Raw genomic sequence first — 19058 nt, 5'->3', positions numbered from 1 at the left:
ATTATCTCTGGTTCCTACTACCCAGCTCGTTTTATCCACAATTCCCTGAATGTACTTCACCATTCAGAGGTGAATACAATAAGATATGCTATACCCTGTGCATATTAGAGTGGAACTACTTGTTATAATACCTCACAACCACTAGTATATTCTTGGAATGCTTGGAAAAAATACTAAGGAATTAAGTGGGATAACACACAAAATATCTCACTATTTGATATTTTCCTTCTTGACTAAATATACGCTAAATGAAAGTAAATTCTAGCTATCATTATGACTCAATTAAGATCTAATGAAGGGAAACTAATGACAAATACAATGCTTCCTCAGTAATTACTTATTGTTCTAAAATGTTTATTTTCTGCCTGGTACTATTGCTCATTAACCATTGTGAAAATCCTTAAAGACAAGTACTATTATTATTCTTATTTTAAAGATAAGAAAACTGAAGCTTGCTTAGTGAGATGAAATATTTAGGGGGTATAACTAATATGACTTTTTTGTTTTTTTAGCTGTGAACTTTGAGGGAATACAAGAATTTAGAACAATACCTAGCTTTCTGGTGTGGACAACTGACTGGGTGGTTGTGTCATTCACTGAGATGAAATTTAGAGGAAGACAAAGAGGATGAGAGGGAAGAGGAAAAGAGGGGGTTCTTGAGGTGCAGTACTGTAGAAATGTACTAGGTCAGTTGTGAAGTACATTAAATTTTAGGTGTCTGAATAAGATGCCCGGCTATTATTAAATAGCTAACTCTGGATTATAGGAATTTTGTCTGGGCTTCCTATCTTGGTGAATGTAATCACCATATAGATCAAAGCCAAAGCAAGGAGGACGGTTAAGATCACCAAGAAGTATGTGAAGAGTAAGAAGACATGCGAGTGTAGGGCAGGAACATGTAAGAAGCATGAGCAATTTAAAGAAAAACAGTGCCACCGAAGTGAGAGAGAAACCTGGAGAGTTTAGTGTCTTATTACTAGAGAATAACGGGTTTCAATGAAGAGGGAATAATCGATATAAAATCTCGCAGAGCTGAAGTATGATAATGGCTGAAAAATATCTACTGTTTTTAAACAACACTTGAGAATTTGACTGGAATAGAGAAGTGGGAGAAAGATACTAGCTGAAGTCTCTGTGTGGTCAGGGTTGAAAAAAGTGGGTATGCGAGGTTGAAAAAGGTGACTTTTTTTGGTCTTCAAATATGGGTAATAAACAGCGAATAAGCAGGGAGTCTGTGACGAATAATGAAAAGGGAGCGTTCATCAGAGAGGCTACAGTGCTTTTGGTAAGAGGGAGTAGGGATGTAGTGGGGCAGGCTTAGAGCAAAGGAACATAGGTGTTTTTACGATTGTTGAAAAAGAATGGAATAAAGGGTTGGTGAGGGGTACAAGGAAGTTAGAAATCTTCCTGGCGAAAATGGAGGAAGTTCCCATCAAATGGATTCTGCTTTGTGAAGTAGCAGGCGACTTTACCTGCGAAGACTAAGCGGGGAGATGGCGGGGGGAAGCCTGACTCTTAATTTATCCTGCCGACTCTACACTGGCAAACTATGTTGCGTTGCAACCTATCATTTTTTCCGATCCTTGTACAGCGTTTGACATTGCTTACAAGAACTGTATACCCAATGTGCGACAGAACTGGTGCTGTTCCAGTCGGAACTACCACTCCCGGAATGCAATACGGCTCTTGGGAAACGCCGGAGGCTGGGAACTCGGCTGATGCTGCCGGACGGCCCACTCCCATTGGAGGAAATTCACTCCCAGGAGGCCACGGGTAGGCGGGGCGCTTTACACGGAAGTCAGTGGCGTCTAGTTCCATCCGCTTCTGGGAGCCGGCAACCGGCCTCCCTGGGCTGACCTGCGCCCCTCGGTTCTGAGCCTGTGTTCCCCTAGAGGGTGCCCGGACAGGTAAATGGAATGGGACGTGCTCCGTGGGAGGCGAGGAGATGACGGCAGAGGGAGGGCTGAGGTGCAGACAAGAAGGTGCTCAAGCGGAGCAAAGAGGCAGTGCAAGAGTGACTTGGGTTTCTCTGATGTCGACAGTCTGAATTGTCCTGCAGGTCCAGTTTCAGCTGCTTGCGTTGTATGCCGCTGAAAAGGTCTTGAGTTTAAGAGTGTCACAGTGCCTCACTAAAGTTGTCATTACAGGATAGGAAAATGTTAATTTTCTCTTATTTCACGTTCTGCAAGACCTTTCTGTAACATTTGAATCTTTTCAGATTGCCAGTCCTCTAAAAACTCTTAACACCCTTATTCAGAGACGTCACTTTGCGCTTCACCTTGTACTTATGTCTGCTCCTGCTTTTTTGTGAGTGCTTAGCTCTCTCTGCACCCATCCTCCACCTACCTCTCAGTACAGTATTGACATGTCTCTCCTCGGTTCGAGTAGAAACTATGTCTCCGCCTAGATCTCATTTCTCAGTGTCAGACCTGTTTGTTATTCTTACTTTACTTGACGTCTTATATATAAAATTGATCATGTACTTGATTCATTGATGAACGCTTTACGTCTCCGTCTACCATAATGCCTACAACCAATAATCAAGCCTTTTTCTATTAATTGGTCTCAGCTACCTGTAACCTCATTCTCCCACTTTTGATCCCAGAGGATACTGTCATGCATAGAACATTCTTTCCCTTTGAATAGCTGTGGCTGAGAACACATCCATACATATACTTAACAAATATTTATTGAATCGCTGATATGTGCTAGACACTCTTCTAAGGGCGGAGGATAAGCTGTAAATAAGACATAGAAAACCACTCAGGAACTTGTATATGTGAAGAGCAGGGGCAAACAGGAATAATCAAAACGATGTTATATTTTGGTTAATGCAAAATAAAACACGTGTGTTGTAGAATCTTATCCTAAGTAAGTCAGAGGGATTGAGTTGAGTCTCAGAGCCTGGTCCAAAAAGAATACTTATGAGGGGCTGGGGATTTAGCTCAGCGGCACAGCGCCTGCCTGGCAAGTGCAAGGTCGTGAGTTCGATTCACAGTACCGGAACCCCCTCCCCCCCCCAAAAAAAATATAATACAAAGAATAGTTTCAGTTTGTAACCTGACATTTAAACAACTTTTTTCCCCTGTTTGTCAGAGCAGTGCTTTTTTTTTTTTTTTTGGTCTTTCTGAGACAAGGTCTTTCTATATAAAGTTCAGACTGGCCTTGAACCCACTTTGTAGCCCCGCCTGGCCTCAAACTCCCAATGATCCTCCTGCCTCAGCCTTCCGAGTGTTGGGATTACAGACGTGTGCAACCACGCCTGGCAGCGGTGCTTTTTTTTTTCTTTCTCTTCCGAGGTTGCTGCATCAAATTCATTTGTCACTGACTTATTTTTTCCTAAGACTCAGACAGGAGAGTTCAGGATTGGATTGCTATCAACTTTATGAATTTGATACCAAATATGTATATCTAGATATAGATATATAGATATATATTCTCCTTTGCACTGAACTGCATTCCAAGCCCTTGTTAAAATTTTGAACTTGTGATCTTCCTGCCTCAGCCTCCCACATTCTGAGATTACAGGCATGATGTGCCGCTGACATCCAGCTCTAAAATATTCTTTTACTAGACCCTACTGGGTATTAAATAAGCTATCATTTATAGTATGTTTAAAGCCAAAATATCCTCAATGTTTACTAATTTATGCAACAAATACATGAGGGAATATTATATGTCAGGCAGTGTGCTGAGCTCTAGGAAAATAGGGTAACACAAACAGTTTGATCTCTCATCCAAGGAAAAATAATACAGTACACTGAGGAAATTCCTAACACATAGGCTGATTTCTTTTCTCCATCCAAACCCAGATAATCACAAAAATGTTAAGAAATCTGAACAATTTTAGAAATTCCTACTCATTACACTTTTTTTGTCTGTCTGCCCATTATACTATGACTCCCTTGACTATAAGAGTCTCTTCTTCCTCAATTTCATATCTCCAGTGTCTACTACTTTGTCATAAACCCTCAGTACCGATGTGAAAATAGACTGTCCATTTGATGCAATTAAAATGACTAAATTTATATACAAGGCCTTCTTTATATAAGGCTATCACCCTTATTCCTCAACCTTTTCATTCAACAAAGATGGACCATTTTATCTCATCAGACTAGTTTATTTACTCTCCTTAGCTTGTTCTTATCTTTGTTCTCTCTGTCCTAATATGAGTTCCATCTTTTTTCTGAGCATTTTGTGCACCCTTCTGCATTAATTTAATGAGGCAATTAATTTAGTAATATGCTCATGATACAAGGGTGCAGATTTTCCATTCTGTGTTTCCTTGAAAGATTCTTCAATGAACTATTATGAAAGCATATCTCATTTTGATAATACAGTAATACAGAATGCTTTCTTTTGATTTTGCATTAACTATTACCATGTATTATATTATGTATTAAAGTCTCCCATTTCTTTGTTTGAACAGTTGCACAACCTTTGTTCATATAGCATATTATGGCATAATTTGGTTGCCTCTTGGTACAAATACATCTGTATTATTTTCTCCTAAGTCTTGCATATTGTTATTGTGCCATGCTGTCATTGGTAGAATGTGAGATGAAATTCTCAATTTTTAAAGTCTTATTCTATGCAAATATCTTTCAATTGTAAATTGTTACTCTGAAAGACAAATTTTATCTTTATTTATTTATTTATTTATTTTTTTTTTGGTTTTTCTCCGGTACCGGGAACCGAACTCACGACCTTGCGCTTGCCAGGCAGGCGCTTTGCCGCTGAGCTAAATCCCCAGCCCCAAATTTTATCTTTAAAACTGATTTTAAAATGCAACAGGAATATAAGATTACTTGAGTCATGATTGCCATTATAAGTTTAGGGCATGCTAAGCTGAGATCAGACATTTAAAAGGTATTAAAAATTAAACATTGTTATTTTGGGAAATTTACAAGCACCTATACTTTTCATAAACGTGAACATAAATGCAGCACTGAATTGTGTCTTTGTTCAGTTACAAGATATACATGGAAATGATCTATAATAGTCGCATACATTTTTAATGTTATCAGAATAGAAATATGGGGCCAGGGATATAGCTTAGTGGCACAGCACCTGCCTGGCAAGCACAAGGTCCTGAGTTGAATTCCCAGTACCAAAAAAAAAAAAAAAAAAAAAAAAAAAAAAACAAAGAAAGAAAGAAACAAATAATGGACTTGAGTGTGAAGACCATTGACTTGGTATTTTCTCCTATTCAATTCCCTGAAACTATTTTAAACCTCTACTTAGGAATGCCTCTGCTGAGGAGGAGCATGCACAATATTGTTGTGTTATTTTGTTACTACATTTTTTATACAACTCCTCACAAATGGATATATTCCCAAAGTTTCTTTATAAGCTTATAATTTGAAACTCTGGATGCATTTTTCTCTATAAATAACACTATTCTATGACATTTAAACTGTTCTTTGCCAATCAGTAACTTCTTATTAACCTATAACTTTGGGAATTCCAAAACCATTCCTACAATTTGTAATTCCTCTATAGAAAACTACATTTAGAGTTCTTCTTTGGATTATCCCCTGGAATAACTTTGTTTTGAAATTATGGTAACTGGAACAAAAATACCCTTTACTTAGAACCTTAACACAGTAAAAACAGGCTCTTCTAATTCCAAGCTAATGTAGGTTACCCTTCTGGCTCATAACTCTAAGGACTGGCCTCTGACATGACGGAGGAAAAAGATGGGGTGGAGATTTTATAGAAAAGAGGGAGGGAAGTTAGTTGAAGTGATGTGAATACTCTATATAGATGGGATATTAGGATTGATTTGGGAGGAACAGTGAGTTTCTAAAATGGGGGTTTGTTATAGGATGAATTGTGTCTTTCAGAAAGCTAAATTCAAGTCATGATCCCTGGGTCATTATTTGAATATAGGGTCTTGGCAGATGTAATTAAGATGTAACTTAAAAGTGAGATCATACTGAGTACAGTGGACCCTTGATCCCCTCATATTGTCTTCTTATAATACCAGCAGTATTTTTCACAAAACTAGAAAAAAAAAGATTTCCAAAAAAAATTTTTTTTTGAGACACGGTATTTTTATGTAGTACGGGCTGTCAGTTGAACTCACTATTGTAGCTCAGGCTGGCCTTGAACTTGCAGCGATCCTCCTGCCTCAGCCTTCCGAGTGCTGGGATTGTAAGTGTGCACCACAAAACCCGACCCACAATTTATATGGAACCAGAAGAAACCCAGAATAGCCAAAGCAATCCTGAGCAACAAGAACAAAGCAAGAGGCATTATAATCCCAGACTTTAAGTTATACTCCAAAATATAGGGGCTGGGGATTTAGCTCAGCGGCAAAGCGCCTGCCTGGCAAGCGCAAGGTCATGAGTTCGGTTCCCGGTACCTGAGAAAAACCAAAAAAAAAAAAAAAAAAACCAAAAAAAACCCACAAAATATAGTAATAAAACCAGCATGGTGGTGGCACAAAAACAGACATGTTGACCAGTGGAATAGAATAGGAATGAAGAAACAACCTCAGGCACCTTTAGCCATCTGATCTTCCAGGAGTCAAAAACATACATGATAAAAGATGACTTCATTAACAAAAGGTGCTGGGAAAACTGGTTATTCACATGCAGAAGAATGAACCTAGATCCATATCTCTCACCGTGTACTAAAATAAAAATGGATCAAAGACCTGAATATAAAAAAAAAAAAAATGCTGCCCAGGCATGGTGGCACATGCTTGTAATCCCAGCACTTGGGAGGCTGAGGCAGGAGGATCACTGAGGGTTCAAAGCCAGCTTGGTCTGCAAAGTGAGTTCCGGCCAGCCTGAACTGCAAGGTGAAACCCTCTCTGAAAAAGATACCCACACACACACCCCAACTCTGTTTTATTGTTATTTTTTTCTTTTTAAAATAAAAAAAATTCTGACTATAGTGGAAGAAAAAAGTTGGTAAAACTCTTAAATACATGGGCATAGATTAGGACTTCCTGAACAGAACCTCAGTTGTACAAAATATAATACCAAGAATCAATAAATGAGATTGATTAAAAAGCTTCTACACAGCAAAGGAAAAAACTACAGAATGAAGAGACAGCCTACAGAATGGAAAAAAATTTTGCCAGCTTTTTCTCAGGCAGAGGACTAATATCTAGAACATAGAACTGAAAAAAATAAATCTCCCCAAATAAAAGACCCAATTAAAAATGGACAGTTGAAATTAGTAGACACTTCCCAAAAGAAGGACAGATGGCCAATAAGTACATCAACAAATGTTCAGTATGTTTGGCCATCAGAAAAGTGCAAATCAAAAGAACACTGGCATTCTATCTTATTGTAGCAAGAATAGCTATCATCAAAGATTCAAAAAATAATGAATGCTGGCAAGGTTGTAGTGGAGAAGCAATGCTTTTATGTTGGTAGGAATATAAACTATATCCACTGTAAATCAGTATGGTGATTTCTTGAAAACATAAGAAATTGCCAGGCATGGTGGCTCACATCTGTAATCTCAGCGCTCGGGAGGCTGAGGCAGACTTTGTGAGTTTGAGGCCAGCCTGGGCTACAAAATGAGTTCAAGGCCAGCCTGAAGTGCGTAGTGAAACCTTGTCTCAAAAAGACAAAAAACCAAAAACAAACCTGAGAAATTGTATTCGACCCAGCTATACCTCTTCTGGCTATCTTTCTGAGAGAGTTAAAGTCATCGTTTTCCAGTGATACATACCCATGTTTATAACATCCCAATTCACAAGAGGTGAAGTATGGAAGTGGCTTATATACCCATCAATAGATGAATGTATGAAGAAAATGTAAATATATTATATATTAGAGTAGTACTCAGCCATAAAGGAGGATAAATTTGAGTCATTTGCACAAAATTGGTGCATTTTTGAGACCATAATACAAAGTGAAATATATCCAACCCAGAAGATTAAATATTACATTGTTTCTTGGAGAAGCTCAAAGTATAAATATAGAGCAAAGTAAAAGAGAGATGGTAGGAAACAAAGAGGTAGACTCTGTAGAAATGGGAAGGGGATGTGGGGAAGGAGGGAGAGGGGAAGAGGAGGATAGAAGGGAGTAAAAATGATCAGTATGCAATCTGAGTGTGTGTGTGTGTGTGTGTGTGTGTGTGTGTGTACCAATTCCATGAGTGTAATTACTGTGTATCAGAAACATATTAATTAAAAATCAGAAGAGACACAGATTATTGTGGTTTGTGTCTGGGTGTCCCCCCTCAAAGCCACATGCAGTCATGGGGTGGGCTTTTAGTTTATGATTGATCCAATGTTGAAATTATGGATGTGAGTGCTATACCTGCCCTGGGGCAGGTAGTTGGCATACAATGTAAGGGAGGGAAAGAGGCTGCTGCTGCCCCTCCTCCCTTTTACTCTTGTTGCTTTTGCTGTCTTCCACCACCGTGAACGGTTGCCCTCTGCCATGTGCCACCCTGCCTTGGAGCCAGCTGAGTATGGACTGAAACATCCACAAACTGTGAGCTAAAGAAACCTTTCCTTCCTTAATTTTGAGTGTTGGGTATTTTGTCTCAGCAATGAGAGAAAAGTAACCAAGACACAGATATAATGTTATATGAAGACACAGAAGTAGAAATGAAGTACTGCAGTTGCAAGTCAGAGAACACCAGTAATCTCTAGCTTATTACCTAGAAGCTAGATAGAAATAAGGAGTTCTCTACAGATTTCAGCGGGAGCACCACCCTATCAGCTTTTGTGTTTCTGGCCTTCAGAAGTGTGAGATAATAAACACCTGTTGTTTTAAGCCACTCAGTTTTGGGTATTTTGTTACTGCAGCCACAGGAAACTAAAACAGGATTCTTAGTAGGAATGAAATGAAGAGTGAATAAGAGAACAGAGAGTAACATTGTCAAGATAGGGATTTCTTGTAGATTCCGTTGTCTTTTTTTTCCTCTTTCTAATTCCTTTTCTTCTGAGTATTATATTTAAATTGTGTGAATGGTTTATTAAGCATTCACATATTGCTAGTACAGTAATTAGTAGAGCCAGGTTTTCTGACTTCAAATACAGTGTTTTTTTTCTGTTGCATTTGTTTCAGTAATCTCAGTATTCAATTAGATGTTATACTTTGAACTGCAAGAGTTACAGTGGGAGCAGGTGGGACTTGATGATAGATGGCAAAGGAAGGAATTTGTATTTGTGACATCTGGAAGGAAAGTTAATTTTATATTGCTGCTTACCTAATGTTTAACAGTCAGTGATTTTTCATTGGAAACTGCTTTTATTGAACAAAACACTGCCTCTCCATAACTTCTATCCATTGTTCCTAGTTATACTCTGGATAATGTCTTCCTTGTTCTAAGTGACCGTACTTGAAAACTGCTGGTTCCTTCTAAGTGTTCTCTTTGTCATGTAAAATATCTGTAGTTCTTCCAGCCATTGTTCAACTGATATGGTCTCAATTTCCAGGTCTTTTACTGATGGAGTCTCACTTCTGCCCAATCTTGAGATACAATACGCAGAACTGAATTCATTATTCCATGTGTGTTCTACCCAGCACAGAGTGTAATGGCAATAGTACATAGAGATCAAGGCACTGTATTTCTTAATGTAATTTAAGATTATGTAAGCATTTTAAGCAATCACCTCATCTTGTTGGTTCATAATGAATTTACAGTCCACTAAACAATAGAGCTTTTTATATTGTGAACCTGAGTTTACTTCTTGAAGCTGCACATGGTTGTAGGCTGATACTACTTTTTCGTCTTTCTGTCAGGGGGACTGTATGATTTCTTATCTCTATGTTTTTGATCTATTCCATTGTATGTGTCTTTGACCCTAAGCAAATGGGCACCTTTGTTATTATACAATTTCAGTGACTGTTTCACAGTCTTCATTCTCTGCATAAACAAAGTCAGCTAATACCCAGTGAACATAGCTGACGTGTTACCTTCTTGAAAGTTTCTTTGCCTTTCATCTCTGGGTCACCACAGTCTTCTGGCTTTCTTGGCTTTTCCTGTTGGTTGTCCCCAGTCTTCTTATGGGTCTCTGCTCTTCTACCTCTTCTTCAACTGTTGGTTGTGCCATGGGTTTTATCATTGGCATTATTCTTTTTTTGGTATGCACTATATTTTCAGATAAATCATGTTTAAAATGGCAGGTCGAGATGAGCTCATCTGGACATAAAAGGGTGTAGAATCAATCTCTTAGGAAAGTCAACATTTAGAGGTAAGGTAGAAAAGAAGGAGTCAGGAAGAAAATAAGAGATGATGCCAAGAATTTGAAGTTTTAGCAAGTGACTGTCACTGTGCCACCCAATACAATTCATGTTCTCACTACAGTTGTAGAACAACTGGCCTGTTAGGTGAAAATGAGCATGTTAATAAATATCATTAGATTGAAGATTAGTAAGGTGTTTATTCATTTCTATGAAATAAAAGAAAACTAGTCTGTTACATGGGGAAATGCAGCACATATTCACAGCCATATGTAAGGAAAATAAACTGAAGCTCATACCATATTGTTTTCATATTGTTTTATTTATGAAGGATCTTATCATAACTTAGAAAATTATTGCTGTGTTATGGAATGTTTGGGTTACTTTCACTTTGTTTCTATTACAGACAATGCTGTTATACTAGAGGTAGTAATCCATATGGTGCAAGATTATAGGGTCTAGAATCATATTGCTTAGGTATAAATTGCAGCTCTGTCACTGGCTAGCTCTGTAATTTTGGGAAAATTATTTAAGTCATCTGTGCTTCAGTTTCCTCGTCTATATTAGGAATGTCATAATAGTGTATAATCTCATTGAGGTGTGAGGATTAAATGGATTTATGAGTATAAAGTACTTAAACTGACCTGTCACATACTGAGCACGTAGCAAATATGGGTTATTATTATTGTTAGTAGCTATCTTTGTGAATCTAGAATCTAACTTCTGTTAAACTATTTCCTTAGGACAAATTTTTAGTATGAGATTATTTCTTTAGCGTCTGAGGGCATTTTTAGTCCCTTGCTATCTGTGGTCATTGCTTCTCAAAAGGATGATATCATTTTGTATTATATAATTTGTGAATGCAATCTGTCACTGGTATATGCATATCAGTGTGCCTTATAAGCTGGTAGAAGACTGAGTTGTTTGTTTGTTTTTGGTGCTGGTGATCAAATCCAGGCCTCACCTGCTAAGCACACTCTCTACTATTGAGCTATTCTCAGCATCTGTTAAACCTTTTGTTAATTTTAAAATTTCACATTATAGTGCTTCGTTCAGTAGTGTCCAAGTGGATACTGATAAATGATAAGTTACTTGTGAAAGATCATGTCAAAGACATATTCTAAATTTGTGGGGTTTTTTTTCTTTTAATAGATTGAAGCCATGGCCATTCTTTTTGCTGTTGTTGCCAGGGGAACCACTATCCTTGCCAAACATGCTTGGTGTGGAGGAAACTTCCTGGAGGTGACAGAGCAGATTCTGGCAAAGATACCTTCTGAAAATAACAAACTAACATATTCACATGGCAAGTGAGTTCTGCATGTGGTAGAGTGTTAAAGAAAGGAATTCTCTTGTAATCAGAACAGTAGAAAACTAGAAAGCAAGCATCTAGGTAGATTAATTTGAATAAGCTGAGCGATCAATAACCTAGTTTTGTCTGGTTTATGATATATAAATTTAATTTAAATATATAAATATTTAAGTTAAATATATAAATTTAAGTTGTGATTATTTTATTCTATCATTGAAGTAATATTTAAAAGACAAATATAGAAATATTAGTCAATTTTATGTAAAAATGACTTTGCTATGGAGTTCTTGGGTAGGAAAAATGATGCAGAAAATATAAATAATATCCCTTTGCTCATTCTTTTAGTAAATAAGTGTATTAATTTAGGCACTTTGTTTGGCAATGGGGTTATAACAAAAATGCAGTATTTGCCCTCGTAGAGATTATATTTTTTAACAAAGGAGACAGCCAAATGCATAGATAATTATAGGAGAGGATTGGAGTTAGTGGGTAAGGGGATAGTACTCCAGGTAGAAGGAGCAGCAGATAGGGATGTATGGAAGCTGAGATGATTTAGGGAACTATAAGTTCTCCGTGACTGGTGCTCAAGATCAAGTTAAAGCTAGAGAGGTGGATAGAAGACAAGTCATGTGTGGCCCTGGAGGGCATGTTAAAAGTTTGGAAGTACTGAAAGTTTTCATCAAGTTTATGATAGAAGTTGCTTTAGAAAGATCACCCTTGTGGTTTATGGAGAAAGCATAGATGGAAAATCTTAGTGTGTTAGCCTTCCTCATTGGTGCTTAAAAATGTTTTGTTACTTAAACCATCTTTATTTCCTTAGTTCTTATTTCAGAAGGAATTCTTCTTACTTTCTAGGATTAACTCCTTTTACAATTTGGAATCCATTCTAAGTTACTACGAGAGAGACCCCAACATATGGAATTAATTTAAATGAGATAGTCCAGAAAAGAATGGTTTAGAGCTGATGGGATGTCTCAGCCATTCTCAAGAGAAAGAAGTACCTTTCAGCTTTGACCAATGTGCTTCTTCTAGTTTCTGTTACATCCCACTGCTTTCCCAGTGTTCTTAAAGGCAGTGCCCAGAAGTGGCCTGACATTTTATTATTCAGAAATTTCTCCTTATGTTTTATTATTTGCTATATAGTTATGCAGCTAACTCAGATAGAAAGAAGGCCAGGAAATATCAGTGTGTTGTCATAGGTTTAGCTAAAGCTGTTGTTACTCTGCAGGAACTTATAGGATATTGAGAGATAACTTGAAAAGTATTACATTCTACTCTTTCAGCTATCCAACTATCTGGGTGGACTCTTCTTCTCAAACATGCCTTTTCTCTGAGAGCAGTAGCCCCCAAAATTCATCTAGTTGTTGTGTTTTGTTCTAAATCCAGAGTTTCTGGGTGATACACAGTCCTCTACTTTAGGCCCAAGAATGACTCCCATGGCCCACTGGCCATAAACTAAAAGACAAGTTGAATGATTCCCCGACTCACCTGGCTCAACCTTATAAACAATGGTGATACAAGAACAGGATCACTAAATTGAGAATGACAAACTCATTTGGGGAAGGGGAGAACAAGAAACAGAAGTCATTGCTTCTTAGCACAGTAGCTGGCCCAAAGTAGATACTCAAATAAATGTTATGGAGAACTTAGCAGAAAGGTATATGCTTCGTAGTCTTAGGGGGAAAAAAGAAAACCATGTGGCCTGTTGGGGATTCTTGTGTGTCCTTCCTATTATGACATCTTTTGTTCTGCCCTTGTGAGTGCACTTATTATAATTCTGCATCTGTCATCTTAATGAGCAATGCAAATGCTTTTGTTCTGTATAGCTGGAGTAGGGAGGTTCTTTCATTTTTTTTTTTTTGATTCATATCAATTTAACCTGAGCGTGATAGATTATAAACTATAAGGTAATGGCAGTACTGAACTTGCTTATCGTAGAAGATAGACATGAAAGAGATTTTGCTTATAACCATACTAAATTTTATATCTTCTTTCTACAGTTATTTGTTTCATTACATCTGCCAAGACAGGATTGTATATCTTTGTATCACTGATGATGTAAGTAACTTAAAGACATATATTGCCATTTAATCATGTACTATTAATACCATCAGTTCTTAGTTATCCATACCTGTGGTGGGTAAAGATAATAGAAACTTTCTGTAGCTGTAAATTGTTTTCTACCCTTTCTATTTGTCATACAGAGCAGCATTTGACAAAACTTGATACTTTGATATGTACAAAATCCTTCAGTTTTTGGAGTTTTAATCTTTTGCAACTTCAACAGTTACCTTATGGTATAGTGAAAATTGATAATCATAATTGTGATTCTTTAGTACCAAAGCTTCTCAAAAATCGTTTAACTGAATATTAAATAGATTATTTTATTCCTCTAATCAATAGTTGTTAAATTTGTAATATATATGAACTTTGGAAAAACAGAATCTCAATACATTATGATCAGCTATGTAGACTTGTAGTTTACATTGGTTAGGTTGGGTTTTTTTCTAGTTTTAGTTTTTGTTTATCTCTAGACCCAAAATACTCAGTAACTTAGTAATGTTATCAAGTTACTTTTTTTTTTTTTTTTTGGTATTAAGAATCAAACTCAGGGCCTCATGCCTGTCAGGCAGGTGCTATGCCACTGAGCTACATCCCCAGCTAATGGTGTCATCAAGCTGCTTGCTCTTCTCTGCTTTTCTTAGCATCAGTTTCTTCCCAGACTAGTTAGCTACATGCTTATTTATTCATGTGCAGAGAAGAGGGACTATGTTTTTGAATCTTTTTTTGTAGTAAAGAGGAAACTTTTCCCAAATACATGCTCTGCTCTCCTTGCATCTCACTTTCAATGTGAACTTTTTTCATGTCTTATTGGTGACATACTTCTTTCTAAACTGTTTGCTGACAGAAGTCATGGAGTGTCATGATGGTTACAAGTCATAATTTCTAACTTTTATTGTCACAGACCTCTTTGTCACTTGTGGGCCCTGTTCATAATGTTCTTATATATAAAATAGAACACACATGTTTCAGAACAAAACCAATTATATTGAAATACATATATATTTACAATATCCAATATAGTTTTAAAAATTATACTTCTTTATGAGTAATATTTATACTTCTTTATGAACTCATTAACAAGACCTAGTCATGGGTTTAGTAACTAATCTTGAAACCATGATGAGCATGTAAATGTTATTTTAAAATAGCTGTAACTGTGATGGTACATGAAAAAAACATTTCTGTAGGTGACAGAATTATAGGCACTATTTCATGCTACTCTGGTTTGTTACCAACATTCACAACTGAAATTCTAATTTATGACTTTTTTGGCTTAAACTAAGCATCTTGAGTGAAATGGAAATGACTGTTAAAGATTGAAAGTAACACTGAGATTTTTTTGTTCTATCCAGAGATTTTTTTTCTATCATCTTGAAATTTGGCCAATGATTCCAATTTATGAATTCCTTGGCTTGGCCTAAACATCTTAGGTGAAATGGAAATGACTGTCAGTCATAGCAATCATCAACATGTTAGTCTGGTTTCTCAGTATTTTCCAAACTTACAATAGAAATTCAACTACAGTAGACCCCCAAAATTCATGGGGGTTAAGTTCCTGCAGCACCTATAAATTGTGGAAAACCATGAATTTCAGATATGAGCTGAAAAATGCCTATTTATATTTTAAACCTTAAATATAGCTGGGTGTGGTGTGACACATCTGTAATCCCAGCATTCAGGAGGCTGAGGCAGGAGGATCATCGCAAATTCAAGGCCAGCCTGAACTGCGTAGTGAAACCCTATCTCAAAAAGACAAAAAACAAACAAACAAACAAAACACCCTTAAGTATGCTATATCTCCTACAGTTATATAATTTAATTTAATAAAATACTGTATTTTTCTAAGGCTTTAGCCTTAGAAGATGCAGGGCATTTTGGCAGCATCTTAGAGATCTTAGGACTTCAAGAACAAAACCAAGAACACTGGAGATAGCTACATATATAGCAACCTGTTAAGATGCAGGAGTGCTGGTGCCTGGGATTTAGCTCAGCGGTGCAGCACCTGCCTGGCAAGTGTGTGAGGTCCTGAGTTCACTCCTGGTACCCCCAAAAGATGTGGGACTGCTGATGAATCAGCTGGAGATGGGTTACAGGGCAGCAGCCAATCAGCAGCAAGGAGAACTGAATAATGCTCTTGGATTGGCTATTTGCAGACCTCCTGCCAAAAAATAATTGCGAAGGATATTTGTGGTTTCCACAAAATTGCCAGGGTTTCTGCCAACAATTGTTAGTTAGGTTCTAAGGAAAAATCTGTGAATGAATGTGGCCATGAACTTTCAACTGTGAATTCACAGGGATATACTGTATAGCTAAAATGACTTATGTGAAGGAAACATTTAAAATACCACAAAATCAACAGCGGTCAAAGTTGTACCTCATATTTCTTGAGCTGTAATTCAATACACACACACACATGCACATATGCTCATGCACTTTTTATCTGACTGGGGCTAGACAGGGATATGTCACTTGACCTTTTCAAATGTACCATCATGTGGTGGATTGACAACTGGTGGTCAACTTATAACACCCAGCTGAACTGAATCAGCATGGTGCTTGGGGTGGGAGGCCCACCTGAGGATTGTTGCCAGCACCATAAGAGGCAGAACTGGAGAAGAAGAAGAAGTGAGGCTGTTGAGAGTAGAGAGAGGCTTTTGGGAGCTGGTAGAAGCTGTAAAGAGCTGTTGGTTCTCTTGGAGGAGCTTGTCATGCTGGCTTTCCTGACGAGCTCAGCTGTTCTCATCGTCCGAGGAACTCGGGACCTTGTTGTCACTAAGAATGGCTTCGGTTCACTTTGGGGGATCTTTGGTCCTCACTTTGAGTATCACTTCCTGGCTCTGAAGGGGAAGATGGTGCACTTCTCAGGCTTCTGGAGAAGCTTGTTGCATTGGCTTTCCTGATGGGAACTTGGCTTTCCTCGGCAGAGGAGCTTGGGACCTCACTGTTGTTGAGGATGGCTGTAGTACCTTTTGGGGGAGCTCTGGTTCTTACTTTGAGCATTGCTTCCTGGCACCAGTTCAGATCCCTTAGCCTGCTAGCACAGATCCTTCATCCTGCTGGCACAGACTTTCTAACTTCCACCCCTGACCTTTGGGTCTTCCCAGAGCAGATCCATGAAACAAGCCTGCATGAGACGTTGTCATGGGCTCTACACCTCCAGTTGGACTTGTGGGAGCCATTGTTAGGGGCTGTAGGTCTTCAGCTGAACTCATGTAGGACAGTACCGTGGGATCCAGGCCCTCAGCTGAATTCTTTGGTCTGTAGTGTGTGGACAGATTTCCTGCACTCTTTTGTATCTCATTCTTTGGGTGACTGTTATAAATAATACAATATATGATCTATACAGTATTGTTTCTCCTTGCAAAACCCCAAAGCATGACACACCACTGTTAGAAAAAATCTATTCAAAGTTCCTGTTAACTGCATTATCTTCACGTGTGAAAGACTATTATTATGATTCATTTATTGAGTATTTTATGCTGGATCTTCTTGTAGAGCCTATGAGAGATATGAGGAAAGTAAAACCCAATTCCTAACTTTAAAAAGTTGATAACCTAGGTACCATTATCTTCAATTGGCAATAACAAGAAATATTTGGATTTGAGTGTTAGCTCTTTCATTTACTATTGTTTGACTTTTGTCACGTTAGCTACCTTTTCAGAGCCTTTTCTTCTTTGTCTATTAAATGGGATCAGTATTATTTCCTCCTCAGAGTCATTGACCATTAAATCTGTTTTTATTGTTACTATTGCTGATCATCCACATCATATTTGTTTATATTGTAAACATAAGCTCTGTGTTGGTGACTTTCTAGGATTTTGAACGTTCCCGAGCCTTCAATTTTCTGAATGAAGTAAAGAAGAGGTTCCAGACTACTTATGGTTCAAGAGCACAGACAGCGCTTCCATATGCCATGAATAGCGAGTTCTCAAGTGTCCTGGCTGCACAGCTGGTAAGATCTTCCTTAGGATACAGTGTTTTCATTCATATTTTCTTTTTTTACCTTAAAGCACCATGAATATAGGGTCCTGACCTGTGGACCTGAGATTTAAAGCACCATGAATATAAGGTCCTGACACTTTTGTGATTGTGTTACTGTAAGCCAAAATAATACAATCTTCCTGTTAAAAATATAAAGGGGCATTTTAGGGTAGAAAGCTAATAATTGATGATATTCAGTATTAATAGTGCTCAGAATATCTCAGGATTGGGATGAATATTAAAAAGTTGTGTGTAGTACAACTATCAATCTAATGTTTAAAATAATTCAGCATACCAAATGACCTTTTAATCTGTACATAAACTTTCTACCCTTCCATGAGGTAAATTTCATTTTTGAACAGCTCAAGTTAGTCATTGCAGTCTGTTCATCTGTATAAATCCCTAATTTTCACATCAATGATGTTTTACATATTTATATCCCTTTAAAATATTACCATAATTAAGATAGAAGGCATTTCCATTGCCCTAAAATTTCCCTCATGTCTCTTCCCAGTCTGTTCCTCCTCCCAACACACTCTGCTGTAGGCAGCCACTAATTTATTTTCTGTCACTATAAATTAGTTTCATCTTTTCTAGAGTTTGTGTCTTAGTTACTTTTCTCTTGTTGCTGAGACAAAATACCTGACACCCAAAATTAAGGAAGGAAGGGTTTATTTAGCTCACAGTTTGTGGAGGTTTCAGTCCATACTTGGCTGGCTCCAAGGCAGCGTGCACACGCAGAGGGCAACAGTTCATGGTGGTGGAAAATAGCAAAAGCAACAAGAGCAAAAAGGGAGGAGGTGCAGAGAGCAAGCCTCTTTCCCTTCCTTACATTGTTAGCAAACTACCCGCTCCAGGGCAGGTGTAACACTCACACCCATAGTCCCAACACTGGACCATGGATCAATCATAAACTCTAGAAGCCTGGACCCATGACTACATGAGGCCTTCAGGGGACATCTAGATATAAACCATAACATTCCACCCCTGGACCCCAAATACTCATGTATACTCCATTTTGCAAAAGACATTTTAGTCCATCTTTAAGAGTTGCCGAAGTCCTAACAGTTTCAGCATTGCTGAAAAGTCCAAGTCCCAAGTCTCCTGTGAGATTTAAGGTAAACTCTCAGGTGTGAGCCCCTGTACAAATGAAAAGTTAAACACTTCCAACATTCAGTGGCACAAGCTAAACATTACCATTCCAAAAGGTGCAAACAAGGATACAGAGCATTGGGACCAAAGCAAGTCCAACATCCAGCAAGGAAAACATTAAGTCCTGTAGTTCCATGTCCAGCATCTGAAGCTATCTGTGGCACATTGTGAGCTCCAAAGCGCTTCCATGACTCTACCCCTATGGCACTTCTGGTGGTTACAGCTCCCATGGCTTCTCTTGTAGACCTGCTTTGCTCCCTTCTTGCCGCTTTCCTCAGACAGTCCATGTTCCTGGCTTTTCCAAACTTCTAGTTTCTCAAATGCACCTTTTGCTTCACACTCACAGCTTCACACACTGACTTCTCAGGGGCACATTGCCTGACCTCCTAGGC

General features: G+C 38.0%; 1 protein-coding gene across 1 annotated transcript in view; it reads left to right on the top strand.

The window, feature by feature from the left end:
* The first annotated feature begins 1786 nt into the window (after positions 1 to 1786).
* Vamp7 (vesicle-associated membrane protein 7) overlaps positions 1787 to 19058 on the top strand; it is a 52153-nt gene continuing 34881 nt past the window's right edge. Inside the window, exons 1-4 of the mRNA XM_005414638.2 lie at positions 1787 to 1907; positions 11313 to 11467; positions 13470 to 13527; positions 17348 to 17485. Coding sequence (XP_005414695.1) covers positions 11322 to 11467; positions 13470 to 13527; positions 17348 to 17485 — 342 coding nt within the window. The 5' untranslated portion in view covers positions 1787 to 1907; positions 11313 to 11321. The remainder of the gene's footprint in view (positions 1908 to 11312; positions 11468 to 13469; positions 13528 to 17347; positions 17486 to 19058) is intronic.

Source organism: Chinchilla lanigera, unplaced genomic scaffold (genome assembly GCF_000276665.1).
Source record: "Chinchilla lanigera isolate Chin_1 unplaced genomic scaffold, ChiLan1.0 scaffold00193, whole genome shotgun sequence".
In the NCBI taxonomy this organism is placed as follows: Eukaryota; Metazoa; Chordata; class Mammalia; order Rodentia; family Chinchillidae; genus Chinchilla; species Chinchilla lanigera.
This window is presented reverse-complemented; position numbering and strand designations above follow the sequence as displayed.